Source organism: Haliotis rubra, unplaced genomic scaffold (genome assembly GCF_003918875.1).
Source record: "Haliotis rubra isolate DU_JTF1 unplaced genomic scaffold, ASM391887v1 Scf412, whole genome shotgun sequence".
Lineage (NCBI taxonomy): Eukaryota > Metazoa > Mollusca > Gastropoda > Lepetellida > Haliotidae > Haliotis > Haliotis rubra.
In genome coordinates, this window is record NW_025767094.1 from 33,574 (window position 1) to 48,944 (window position 15,371).

Sequence of the window (15,371 nt, forward strand, 5' to 3'; positions counted from 1 at the left end):
ACGCAAAACGGCCAACTTTTGATACTGACCTTGATTTCAACTTTGACTTTATCACTCACTTGAAAATGTCAAGGTTCTGTTGCAAAGTTTAAATGTTCTGCCAATGAACATACATTTAGAATCATTCTTTTAATAAATAGCATTAGCGTTATCTGTGTGTTAAGTATTCCTTACTTTTTCTTATTTTCAGAGGGTGTTGTCACAGAAAAGCATTTTATATGTCCCACTAATCGGGAAAATTTATGATTTTGATATGTTAATTGACAAACATTACTGATTCAAAAACACTCGCTTTCGTTCCTTTTGCAGTTTGTTCTAACTTGGATTATTCAGTGTGTAAACATTTGATGAACGTGTTTTAGTAAAACATAAGAGCCTTGCCGTACAAGCCATATCATGTAGGGCGAACAGGCTTGGGATATCAATGGACTGTTTACAAATTCATTAAACCGATGGGAAGAGAGTTTCACAGACATAAAATCTGGAGCTCGAGTTTGATAACACTCTTGGCAAATGCACTGTGGGCAATAACAGACAATTATATGCTACACTCAAGCATACGCCATAAGATATATTATATGTTTAGAATTATCGAACCAACCCCATATACTATATATATTTGAGCTACATGTATACAAGCATACAGACAGATAATGTCGCATTCTAGTTTATAGGCACTTCCTAGGATGTGAAAGATTAACACATTCTATATGCCGTTAATCCCTGTGATCGCTTAAACCGGATTCATATAATCTTCTCTGAGTGGCATTTTAGAAGTTTGGGAAGTACAATAATGACCAATATTATGGATAACAACTCCTTCATTTCGAAAGTGCGACGTTTTGTACAGATTCCTGTGTGGTGGTTGACAACGCTACGTGATGTTGTATCGAAACTTTACACGTTCCAAGTATATGAAGTTTTTATCCATACATTTTGTCATTATGCATATATTCTGACAAGAGTATTGTTCTGGTGCCAGTAGTAACTTCGGAGAATTAGATCTTGATGTGTTTCATTTATGAAAAATAGCTACCCCGGTCGGTTTTATACTCAATCACATCTAAATGTATATCATTCACACCATTTAAATTTGGGTTCTGTATGTAATCCTAGGAGGGACATTGTCGAGTTGTCGCTCTTACAAATCCAGGCAAAAGTGTCGAAATTTACCAAAGTGCAACAATCCCAAATGTCTCCTTGTCGCGCTTCTAAGGTTCCATAGTTCGCTTCAATGTACAATTTGCATGCTAAACGAAGGGTAAATTAACTTATTCATTAACTCGGTGTAAAATTATAACCAAAACACATTGCATCGATCTACACATGTAACATTTAATTCATTGTCATGCTTACACCATATATATTACAGTATAAATCCCAAAAGAAACACCATATAATCAGGTTTCTACAAATAGCACCATAGATTGTCATCACAGATCAGCTTCCGTAGTATTGAGTTTGTTGCACATAGCCTCATGCTGTAGAATAAAACGACGCCACGGATGACGTCACAATATGATGACGTCATCGACAACCACATTCATCGGCAATCATGCTGTAGAATAAAACGACGCCACTGATGACGTCACAATATGATGATGTCATCGACAACCACATTCATCGGCAATCATGTCTTCGTGATGACGTACCACGATCTCATCATATTCAAAGTATAACATGCTTAGTGGTTTTAACTTGACAGGAACACAACAAGGGATAGGAGCAGAGTTAGGACGTTTGGTTCTCATCAATGATTGCAACATGGCGTGGTTGGTGGGCTTGTATCGTATGTCAATGGGTGAGGGGCAGCTGCCGTAGCAGACTTTGGAATTGAAACGTTTTGGATGAATGATCCACTGTCCCCATCCGACAGTGTTGAAGTCAACGTCAAAGTCGTACAAATGACAGCCGTCTCTCTTCCCTGCTCTGTTCCATCTCCTGTTTTTTCGATGACGTCTATTCTTTCCACGTGACGCTCTCTTCCCACGTGACACTACGTCACCTGACGTCTTAGACGTGCGTGCTTCCGCAGTGTAACTCTCATACATATTTTTCAGGAATTCGTTATCTTCCAGGTAAAAGACAATCAATGAATCAGTTTTCTTTGACTTGTTTTTAGAAAGCGTTTTGGTATATTTCAAAGGCAGTTTAATGTTTATCGTGACGTTACCATGGTAACCGTTGATCCAAGGGGACAGAGCACGACTGACGTCGAACACGTCATATTCACTGTGAACAAAAGGCGATGTCCTAAAGGAGAATTTGCTTACAAGGCTTCCTCCCTTAAAAATGTCTATCTTGATCTTGTACTTCTTAGTTCTTAATTTTCGGGATTTTTTACGCAAACACCGGAACTCGGCCAATCGAAGTCGTTCATTTCGGGGTAAAAAGGGAATCTTAAACCTCATTTCCACTTTTCTGCTTCCTTCTGGTTGTAGAATTTCTGCAAATAAGACAGTATAATTGATAGATGTGAGCTATTGGACGGCATGTAAGTGGCATTTAGCCTACAACCTCATGCGATTTACGATAAGAAATCGCTTAAATATATAACGCTTTCTAAAATGATTTTAACAATAGTACACATTAACTACCAGGCGGCAGAAAGTATACACCCATGAGTGATAATAATGATAATAATGAGAATATTTATAGCGCCTTTCCAGACTACATATCCTGCTCAAGGCGCACAATCTGGTCATTATTACCCCGGATAAGCCAAGCTGCCTGTTAGGCGCTAGAAGGTGATGGTGAATAAACATCAAACAAACAGGAAATAGTTTGGGTTTTTTTATGTGATGTAAAATCTTTTAATGACACTTGTCAACTTTTATATTATAAGGAACACGACGTTTCGGGGTATTTTCTTATTCCTTAATTGGGTGACTGAAAGCTGTGATGCAGAAATCTCATTTATTTATATGTGAGGAAAACAAAAGTAATAAGATAACAAAGGTGGTGATGTATTTGATATTGTATCAAAGCTATCTACGGTATATCAAACTCAGCACTTGGACCTCTCTCGTTTGCAGTGTATAGGTTACTGCATCATCCTTGGGCCGCTTTTATATTATTTGTTATTTTTTGGCCTTATCCAAATTTAAGATGTATGTTTTCTTCATTTTAGGTCCAGCATCATGCATGGCTGCGAACCCGTTTTATCTCGGCAGTTTATGTTGACATGTAAGCAAATATCTTAATGCGTTTTGATTTGTCGCCATTTGTTATGTCCACCCGAGTTTCACATAAACAGAAAATTGTATTCAAAATTAACGGATGCACCTGCTTTCACTTTCAAATGGAAAAAATGACCATATCAGCTTGAGTCTCTATTAAGGATAGAACTGGCCACATTGTAGTCAAAGGCCCCAGTAAACTGATTTTGTATTCTTTAGCTGTATTCATCCATAGCAAGGACACCAAAGATGTACTTCTTTTAAAATTACAATAAATTATAAATTCATTTATGTTTTTTTATTCTTGTTAAACATGGATTAGCTAAGAATGAACGAATACCAATGTGTACATCCGATTGTTTTAGTTTAAATTGGTTTTACGTCTAATTTACGTTAATAACGTATTAGGTAATATAAAATGCGATCTACTTTAACACCGTAACAAGTACATGTACCTGTACATGAGAACTTGTCAGTGATCAGAAAGTCACTGCAAAATTATGACATATTTTGGACAAAATCACTGTGTCGTTTCCATGTCTAAATGGATTCAATCATATTTGTATCCTTACAGTACTTACAGGCTGGTGAACCACTTATTGTAAATAAAATTGTAGAGTAATATTGGCTGTGACACATGCATGCATCATACTTGCTTCTTCGTCAGATGTCATTGTGAATATTTATAGGTCAGCTGTGTAACACAAACATTGTCATAATCAGCCATCATGTTAACGTATATGAAACTTAGGATCCCGTATACACACAAATGTTTCATTTTGAACGTGAAGTTGCTAATTCGTTAATTCGTTGTTTTTTCTCAGAAATATCTCGAGTAATACCTTAAAAGTGCAATATGTATTGTATATATTCAACATACACACAAACTGTTTTTGCATATGATAATCTCCGAAAGTAACCATTTGTATCGAACATAAACATTTCATCAGATAAAATGACTGTTCTAATGTTTATAAATATCCAAGATATAACTTCAAAAATTCAATTTAGCTGTACACGTTAAAAATTAAAATGGGAACGCTTCATGTTGGTTAGTGACGTAGTCGTAAGTTTTCTGCTTTCTTTTGTTTGTTTGTAATTCTGAACCGAGAACAAGTATTTAATTATATTGTGAACAAAACAACCACAACAGCCAGTGAGTCGATTCTGCTGACCAAAGGATTTATACTAATCCTGTCAAATTTGGAAAAGAATATTTTTCGTAATCCTGATTCACAAACAACATATATCGTTCAGAAAACGTACAACTTAAGAACAACTTCTGCTTGTTACATCTAACAATAATTCATTGTCAAATGTTACGCTGTTATCGAGATGTATAACAGTTTAAGAATCGATCAAAACTTTATCCTTTTCTTTAATTTTTTTAATTTACTCACCAACTTCTAGAATGTCAATCAAACTAAAATATGGTTCATTCTATTTAAATTCCCCAATAATAGATATTACGCATAAAGCCAATCCATAGTTTGATTCGGGTGTTTAGAATCACTACCTCTCACACCGACTCAGTTCTGTTGGTTAATTATCAAGGACATAACTGTATAATGTACGAACATTTCTCATTCTAACACTGTTGAATATAAACATTCATTCTCAGTACAATACACGTCCCAATGTTCTTACCTTTCGTGGAGAAACTCCTAATGGTGTCCGACAATCTCAGATCGGGTTTGTTGAACATTCCCCCGGCCGCTTTAGCAACGGGTGATCCCATCTGTAGGAAATTAAAAAGTTTCACCATAAATATCGTAGAAGCTTTTCTGTAATCCGCCGCAATCCTCCATTTCTTGAAATATCGAATTGTGTCGTCTGCGGCAGAGTCTGATTTTTCAGCAGTTATATCCTTGCTGACGTCAACTCCAGATTTGATCCAGTGAGGAGGAAAATCTACTCCATGAATAAACATAGGTCCAACACACGCCAGCACAATGATAAGTCCTAAGTATGACATTGCGTTACTCTTGGGAACAGCGGACGTTTTGCTGTTTAAGTGTTGGATGTAGCAATTTAAGTGATGAAGTGATACCTCCCGTGTCGTGTTATATACCTTGTCCTGCTGCTTGTGTTTCAGGGGTCTTACAATGGCCGGGTGTTATCGGGGTGGCCAAATCCCGCAGGGCTAACGCCTTAATCCCCCGAGTCAAACCTTGCTGGCTGCTTTGAGGAGGTATCATTGTGACCTTCCGGAAGATGTTTGTCCATCAGTGGTGTCCCTTGTTTCAAATGTTTGTTGATTTTGCACACACGTTGATACTTAAGGTAAATAATTTATTTAGGTCTGGTTAATTCAGACAGCCAATTCCAGACAACTCGATTGAATCCATGTTTCAACCACTTCTTTTCCTTGACATAAATGACTTTGAGTACAAGAGGGTATGCATCATTTCGTTTACCAGAACACGAAAACCATTTGACACGAAATACAAAATAACATAAACTATATTGATCAAAGTCCACTACGTTAGTCGTGAAACAGCTGGCAAGGAATAACTGGTATGTGCAAAGGGGACGTAAAATATCATGATATACAAATGTTTAAACACAATCCTATATAACATCATTCGTACTATATTTAGTTTATGATAATTACCAGTAGCTATGGGTAGTACTGAGACCGGCATAGGTATTTAACTTGAAGAGGAAAACGTGAGCCCCGAATAGGCCGGACTAGCACTGAAGCCAAAAGTTCCAAATATTCATGTTATCTCTGACTGTACGTTATACATGTACATAGTTTATCCCCCACCCCCAAGTTGTGACCGAAGTGTGGAGCCCGGGGGCCCAGTCAGTCTAATTGCACCAGTTCAGATGGATCAAGTGGGCAAGATTATCATGTATGTTCACGCCATTGAACAATATCAATAGCCACTCAATCAAAAGTTACATGGCAAAGCACAATATACCGAACAAGTGCGATCAAGTGCTTTACAACCAATTATAACAGTCTTTTCGGTTTCCAAAACTTTTCTAAGAAGTCCATACCCGAATACTATCTTACAATGGCGTTTAGTAGGCCCTCAAGAGCTGGTATATACAAATAATTGACGGGATTAGTATGTGTCGCTTCAATCTGTCTGGAGAAAAAAATCCCTCTTTTTTATGCAGGTACTTGCTAGCCCGGGGCTGCAGTCAGGCTAATTGGCTTCATCGCCCGTTCAAATGGCTGGCGTTTTGTGTAATTTGACAATAATTCAACACAAAACGTTTTATTGAATAGACATGTAGGCTTACAGTGAGGTGGTGTGCGTGATTACACATTGTTCCTAGGGTTGTAGCAAGTGTACTTATAAACACCCTGAAGAAAGAGAAGCCACGAAATGACGCAGTTTCATTGGCTATGTGAAGCCAGGGTGGCATTTGATTGGATTAGAAACAGCTCGAGGTGAGGAGAAAACAATGACTGTAGTGGATGTGATAAATCAGTTTGACCATGTTAATAATCACTGGATTAGTGACTGTTGTACGTCTCTGGAATGATTGACAAGTTTATGGGGAAGTAAGGGGGTGGCAGCGCTTCCACTGATCCCCCACGCCTCCAAGACAAGAGATGGTGAATTGATACAGACAGAGACACCCTCTGTGGGCCAAGATAAACAACACAAAATGCATTTGGAAAAGCGATAGACGGTGGCCGTTCTGGTTCATGAAACGCCAAGGTTGGACAAGTACACTAAACCTGATACTTGTACACTGTATCACCTCTTCCCGATATAAATAACCAGTAACACCGAAGTTATATTGTAAAGAACAGAGTAAAAAAATGAAAACATGTTATCGACATATATTTTTTAAATTAAAAATACACAGTAGAAGATATTTGCGCTGAATTATTGAAAATGACTGACTGACTGACTGAGTTTGGTTTTACGCCGCTTTTAGCAATATTCCAGCAACATCACGGCGGGGGACACCAGAAATGGGCTTCACATATTGTACCCATGTGGGGATTCGAACCCCGGTCTTCGGCGTGACGAGCCAACGCTTTAACCACTAGGCTACCCCACCGCCCTATTGAAAGTGAAGCAAACCAATTTCGCACAACCACAGCGAACAACAAGGAAGGCACTTTAGAATATGTTCAACATTTTAAACAAAATTGTTATTACTTCAAAGTATAAACTGAAATATTTCCTTTTTGATATTACAAGTATATATTTGTTTACTCATGGACTCATATATATTTGTTTTTATCAGTCGCACTGATAACTTTACATATGTCAAAAATGTGTGACTGTTTTATTTGTGTAGTAGACAAAAAGGAAAGAATGCTATTTTAATTGAACAGTCTGTCCCGAGGGAACTGTGATCTATTCAAGATTTACACTTTGAAAGCAAATCCATACTAATAATCACTTCAATTAAAATACTGCAGTCCATAATTGCAATCATTAGTAGATACAAAACGACACCTTACGCCGTGCTGCCGGCGATGCCAGTCAGCTCATCACACGCCACTTGTTTGTTTATTTGTTTACGTAAATACAGAAAGCGTGTATCTCCTACACCTATTATCCAGGTAATACTACACCCCCAGTAGTCGCCGTGATTGCAATTAAGTCGCCGGGGCAGGTAACCCTCTCGCTCGCGTTGGGTGCCGGGATTGGGTAGTTACATCGTCGTGAAGACGTTATACCAGGGGGAATAGAATGCTGTAGATTATCCCTGGTTATACGGAGGAAATGCGTCAGCGCATACAAAAATGACTGTCATATTTGCCGGTTGCGTGTCCCACACACAGGGGCGTGTGTCGATAAACTCCAATATTCATCATTAATGGTTATTGCAGAGGTACAGATAAACTGCGTATCTGCGTAAATTACGCAAATATTTATATGAAAACTCAATTCTTCTTAAGTCTATTGCGTGCATGTACGCTTGAATGTTTGTAAATACTCAATAAATTTGATCTTACATGCGTACAAACAAAACTGTCAAATCTTAGCTTGCGTTCTGTAACATTCACCAAACCTACTAGAATTTGATAAAATAACAGGTATATTGTGAGGTTCTATTTCAGCACATGAACTTGCCAACGTGCAGTGTTTCTTATCTTTTCTCATATTACAGATCAAATATAGATAACACATACTTAAACCATCATTTAAAAGTTTATACTGTTTTTACAATTAATGGATAATGGCAAAATACCCAATTGAGTTTGAGTGAGGTGGGTTTAATTTATTTGGTTACTCAAAGGAAAATTAGGATACCCAACTGAGATGAACACAAGCGAGTACATAACTCAGTGAACAAAAAGTTATCTAGCTCTGTGTCTACATATTGCTGGACTGGACCATCAAGCTGGGTTTAAAGGATCGTTCTGCGTATGAACTGTGTATTTTCATAATCAGAGCACGGAGACTTCGATTATGTAGCATTGACGTGTTTAACTTTATGTAAAAATACGTTAACATTCAGCCATTTCCAAATGCTATTTCCCCAAAGATTACTGTAGAATATGTAACTGTTAATCAGCGTTAACAGATTGTCGTATATTTCTAATCTTTCGCTAATATTACATCTTTTAATAAATCGTAGGGGAACAACTTCAACAACACCTCCTTGAATGCTGTCGACCCGGGTTGTACGATATGCCGGAAGTTTTAAAATATTCAAATGTCAGGCAGAATATCAAAAGTTGTCGAATTTTTATTTGAAAGAATAATTTTTAAGATGACTGATTTAAGATCTGACCCTATTTCTTTGTTTACTACAGCACTGTATGAATATCAGCAAACGACTGAAGTCTCGCAGAGTTTCTGTTAGTGACAAACGTGCTTCTAACAAAACTAGTCAGACGCGTTTGTGTCCTTCTAGCTAAGACACATAGCGTTCACTGACATGAACATGAACGCTATGTATCTTAGCTAGTGTCCTTCTCACTGACTCAAACCCACACCCGCGAGAGTCCAGTTCTCGCGAGACCTGACACTGATCCAGCCCATGGAATGACGAGAGATCAATTGCAATGCACTAGTCATCTATCAGCAACAGCCAGCTACAAATTTCGTTTCTGAAACTAATCCAGGATTTGTGCTTGTCCATTTATTTCTTAAAAGGGTCTTTTGATCTATGACGGGTACTTTCCGAAGCTGATGGAAGATAGTTCGCAGTGATCCCTGGGTATCACTTATCACTAGCGGGTCTTTCACACCAGAACGCTGTCTCAGACGATACAGTAATCCTGTTCGTACTGCGATACCTACGTATTGTCCTAGGGGAGCTAATCAGCGGTTCTCCTGATACTGGCCAGGGATTTGACCAGTCTGGGTGTTTGTTAAGGCCGCTGCATGCCCATAGCTCCACCCTTTACCCAATGCTACGTCATTATAGAGGTAAGATCAAATAACATACGTTCCCATGTAAACATGCGTCTGTACGTTATAAAAAATGCCCCCTGTGTTTTATGGCTACGGCTAATGCTATGGGAGGAAGTAGAATATCCTGCTATTGAGATATTGTCTTTGTTGTAAATCTTCTCTATTATATGATACATTTACAGTATATGATACGACATAACATCAAACAGATTCTTGTTCGCAAACAGGAAACTAGTTCTTCAAATATCCAGGATCGGCCCAGTGCTATTTTGGGCGCTTATTGGACATTGAATATTTGGATCGGAATAACTTCTAACTAAAAAGTGTATTTTTATAACGATGTTCTCCTCATATATTTAAAAATACGGATGCACATAAAAAATGCCAATTAGCAACTGCTCCAATGCGCTACGGACATGATCAAAGGCTCTATTGAACAGTAAGTTTACCTTTAGCTTTTAGCAATATTCCAGCAATATCACGACCGGGGACGCCAGAAAGGGGCTTCACATTGTACTCATGTGGGGAATCGAACCCGGGTCTTCGGCGTGACGAACTAACGAACGCTTTAACCACTAGGCTACCTCTCTATTGAAGAGCCAGGGTTTGAGGATCTTTTTAAGTTTGTAAGATTTTCTGCTTCACTTATGTCTGGTGTCAAATCGTTTGGCAACGGACCGACCGACGTATGTTGCGTGACTTTTGAACCACTAGCAGACGTTGATCTTTTGATTGGAGAGAGCATGTTGGTTCTATCGGTTCCTTGGAGTGTGCAGAAACCAGACAATGCTTTGCATTTCGTGGCGTTATTCATTACAAAAGTCACTAGCTATACTGCCTTTTAAATGACATTTAGAAGTGATACGCGCAAAGGGAGAAACTAATGGATGCCAAATTCTGTAATATGAGGAACACCGCGTTTCGGAGTATGTTCTTGCTCCTTCATCAGGTAATCAGAGGGAGGAATATACACCCAGACGTCCTGTCCCTCATATTACTTATGTTCACATCCACACCTTTCCTCCTGTATTGTGGCTAGGCCGCTATAAGTTCACAGACAAGACACATCTAGTCTTTATAGAGTGATGGTGTGGTTTTATTACCATTTTAGCACATTTAAAGCAATATCGCGGCGGGCGACACAAGGAATGTACTTCACACATTGTACCCATATGGGCAATCAAATCCTGACGAAAACGCTTTCTATTAAACGTCTCAATCTCCCTTATTGTATTTTATACGTTATTTATAACTACCGAGAAGTGGATCAATTTCCACCAGAAATTCACTGCAAATTGCACTCACCCAGCAAACAGTACAACAATCTGTAGTCATACAAGTAATTAACGGCAACTCAGCACTTACTGGGACAACGTGTCTATAAGTTCGTTACTGATCATAAACAAAGGCTTTCAGTGTCATCAAGACTCGGCAGTGGGGTGGGTAACCTAATGTTTTAAAACGTTCGCTCGAGGATCAATGCCCCACTTACATTCTACTGACATGTGGAGGACGAAATGGCGTGTTAACGCCGGATAGTGGAGTCATAGTCTATTGTCATTGTTATATTGGTTTATTTCCACTATGTTCCGACCGCCTCCGTGGTGTAGTGGTTAAATCGTTAAAATATGGTACTTGTTGGCCCCTGCCTGGCGCTCGGCATTAATGGGTACAACAAGGACTGGTCGGCTCGGAGTCAGTAAAATGTGTCTGAGTGGGGTATCCATGCTTCACTGCGGCATGGTATCTAGTGAGGCTAGCGCTATAAATCCAGCTTCAGTCTGGGCTAGTACAAGCAGCCGCACATACACACGAATGCACGTCGTCACCTGAGCGAAATATTCTCAAGATGCAGTCTGAGCTCACAAAGGCCTGAGTACTCGCTGGAGAGAGTGAGTGAGTTTAGTTTTACGCCGCTTGTAGCAATATTCCAGCAATATCACGGCGGGGAACACCAGAAATGAGCTTCACACATTTTACCCATGTGGGGAATCGACCCGGGTCTTCGGCGTGACGAGCGAACGCTTTAACCACTAGGCTACCCCACCGCCCCAGGACTCCCTGGAGCAAGGCCGTGGCAAGAATTAACCCTTACTCTGAAAATATATAACTCTTGATGGAAACAAATAGCTCCATTTGAACTGAAGATGAATCCCACAGAGATTCAGGACCTGAGGAAATCGCGACTTGCCTTGAGTGTTTGCATATCAGGCAGTGCTGGACCAAACGTGGGACTGACAGACAGGCTATGCCAAGGCTGGATTCGTTAGTTAGGCTTTTCAACTGCCCTCATTCGTCCTCGGGCTTCTGCAAATGATAATGCCCTGAAAAATACCGTTACCCTTATAATAGCGACTACCAAAGACGCGGTCTGTGTTCACGGAGCATTGAGAAGCGTTGTGTGTACCAGCGGGTAAAGTAATGACGATTATCCTAGTTTATCATTGTACTTTGAAAGGTTGAAAGGCACTTCGAATACGGTAAATGTTAAACACATAAATATAACTTTTAACTTCAACCAAATAAATAACCAAATAATACTGCTCCAACCATTTGATGAATACATATTAAAACGTTCACATTCTTTTGAACGTGGTCACATAATATCTCCAAATATAGCCCTGATGCAAACTAGTTCGCTGATCCACTTTGCTATGTACACAGGTATTAAACTGTTTACACTAACCGATACATATGATGAGAGTATCGTGTTGGAATGTAACTGAACTACTTAGCTAAGGGTAATCTACTGTGTAGCTAACGTTCCTGGCTAAGAATGACTAGAATCAGTACAGTGTGAGGTTTTGTCTTTAGTGCTGGAGCCACTGCTTTTTGGCTTCACCGTAGGACCTGGTCTATAACATGGTGCTATTTGAAAGTAGGTCGTTATGGACGTCTCATACCTCCTGAATTGTAAGGATGTTGTTTAATGGAAGCCAATGATATTTCAGACGTCAATAATTGTGTGATGCCCATGAATAAACGCTGAATATCCCGAGGTTGCGGAATATTTTACGAACGTAATAACTTGGTTGACCTTGGACTTGAATGATTTGTCATTGTTTGATTTGGTCAAATATTTTCAGCCAAGACTTTCCAGCGGAAACATTTCTTTTCGGTGTGTAATATGGAATATAACAATTATACATGAAAAGTGTGTGAGTTTAGTTTTACGCCGCTTTTAGCAATATTCCAGCAATATCACGGCGGGGAACTAGAAATGTAGTTCACATATTGTACCCATGTGGGGAATCGAACCCGGGTCTTCGGTGTGGCAAGCGGATACTTTAACCATTAGGCTTTACCCACATGTAAAGGTGAAGCGAGATGTGTAATGACCCATACAAGATAATAGCACGCATATAGCAACCTTGTCCATCACCTTGACAACACGCCACAGTTTTACCATGACTTATCCCTCAGATTTAGTATACTGACTGAAGTCAACTGATCTTTTCGTGACGCGTGAAGATCCGGGTCAGTTCTGGTCTTCAGTAACCCATGCTTGTCGTAAGAGGCGACTAATGGGATCGGGTGGTCGGGCTTGCTGATTTGGTTGACACACGTCATCGGTTCCCAGTTGCGTAGATCGATGCTCATGCAGTTGATCACTGGACTGTCTGGTCCAGGCTCGATTATTTACAGACCGCGCCATATAGCTGGAATATTGCTGAGTGCGGTGTAAAACTAAACTCACTCACTAATATTTCGTCCCATTAATACCTAGATACAATAAATGTAACAAGACCAAACTTGAATGTTTTTGATATGTCGCAGCCAAGGACAAGGATTTTTTTTTTTTAAAAAGAGAGACCTCAGTAGACCATAGATGTGTCTCTATTAAAGAACTGCGTTTGCACCAGTCGTTTGTCTTCAGGTAAGTGAGTGAGTGAGTTTGTTTTTACGCCGCTTGTAGCCATATTCCAGCAATATCACGGCGGGGGACACCAGAAATGGGCTTCACACATTGTACCCATGTGGGGAATCGAACCCGTGTTTTCGGCGTGACGAGCGAACGCTTTAACCACTAGGCTACCCCGCCGCCCCTCTTCGGGTAAGTACATGTAATTGGCTTGAGAAACATAAGCACATTACTTCAAACCAGAAAATGTTCGCATCAGACTTCCAAGTGAAAATGCGCATTAAAAAGGTCTACAGCAACCCATGCGACTAACGGGATCGGAAGGTCAGGCTCGGGGTCACGGTTAAAGCATGTCATCGTATCTCAGTTGTGCAGATTGACGGTGTGGACATCTCTACTGACACTCTTTCCACACTAAGTTATTTACACACCACCATCCTATCGCTGGAATATTTGAGTGTGCATTTTTCTATTTTGTTGTGGTTTTATACCATACTCAGCAATATTCAAGCTACGTGGCGTCAGTCGGTAAATATTCTAGTCTGGACAAGACAATCAGTGATCAACAGAATGAGCAACGATCTATGCAATTGGGATACGATGGCATGAGTTAACCAAGTCGGTGGGCCTGACCACCCGATCCCCTTTGTCACCTCTTACGTGAACCATGGGTTGCTGAAGACCAATTCTAACCCGATCTTCACAGGTGGAGCCTGCACTTAAACAACAAACAAGAATCAAAGGGTGCTACCATCACTGATTTTTCATTGAATTTCAGTGACCTATTCATGTATTTTCCCTTACTATTTAATGAAGTCTGTTTCATGGGGTAACCGCTTTTGACCTGTCATGCATATGATAAAAGAGAAACATTACAACCAAAAAACTTAAAGTTTTTATTTCCTTACATAACTACAGTAATGAGAATGGATGGATTATTGGCAAACCACAAAAATCGGACCAACGTGCCTCGAACATGGATAACTATGCCAATCAAAACACAAAAATCAAATACATGTATATCAAAATTCCCCATCACGGTTTACATGAGTTTCTGAAAGGTTATCACATAATAGACAGATTATCACTGAACTCTCCAAATCAACTCTTTAGTTTGGAAAACATCTTAAATATCAGTAAAAACATATGTTACAAGTAACATCCTTATTTTCTTTTTTTCCGTGTTAGGTACTGAGGGTCAATCAAAGTGTCAGAAACGTCAGAAACGTCAGAAAGTAACCATGTGATTAAAAATCGCACAAGGGATATGCAAACACCCTTTTTTGTCAAAAGAAAGCATGAAATTAATTCAACAAATATCAGAAAAAATTACAAGAGAAAATGGTGTCACATTAGATGTGTAATTTTTGCACACAAGGTACCATTTTGGTAAGTAAAAATACTAATTGGTACAAAAGGAGATTAGTTTCTTTCATCTTTGTGCACATTTTAATAACCACAAACCACTGACTTGATTACATAAATATAAATTGTGCCATATGATTGTTTACCCAATACATGCATATTGTTTCAAGAGAATTTTGGATGATAAATGGCTCAGACAAAAATGTGTTTCAAATTATACTACCATCAACATATCGAAATGTGACAGAATTCTCTAAATATGACATCAAATATAACGGATGCTATTTAACATAAGCAAAGAAAAGTACTCAAATATGCGGTACATTAAAGTATTCCAACAGCCACAAAGATAATAACTAGACAGAGGCTGTAAAACTATGGAGCTACAGTATTAAAGGGATTTTCATAATTACTGTATTTATTTGCCCTCTGTCATGCATGTTATATTTGCACAGGAAACAGGCCCAGTCAAGGCATGCTTTTCCGAGAGAACTAGGCAGTTTACCATGGCACAAGAAAGCCCTGTTCCACAAAACGGTTGTAGCGCTACAACAGTCGTAAGTCTGTGTTAAAGTACGGCAGTTACGATCACCTTAGCTCTACGTTCGCTTTGGGGAATGG

General features: G+C 39.3%; 1 protein-coding gene across 1 annotated transcript; it reads right to left on the reverse strand.

The window, feature by feature from the left end:
* Nucleotides 1–1,604: 1,604 nt before the first annotated feature.
* LOC124288138 (nodal homolog) lies at nt 1,605–5,154 on the reverse strand. Its single transcript, XM_046724705.1, has 3 exons — nt 4,827–5,154; nt 3,286–3,288; nt 1,605–2,446 (listed from the first exon to the last, which is right to left on the reverse strand). The coding sequence occupies exons 1-3, from the start codon at nt 5,152–5,154 to the stop codon at nt 1,605–1,607; spliced, it is 1,173 nt and encodes a 390-aa protein (XP_046580661.1).
* Nucleotides 5,155–15,371: the final 10,217 nt, after the last annotated feature.

What these genes read in the sequence shown, in the direction of transcription:
- LOC124288138 (XM_046724705.1), bottom strand. Translation starts at nt 5,154, where the DNA reads ATGTCATACTTAGGACTTATCATTGTGCTGGCGTGTGTTGGACCTATG.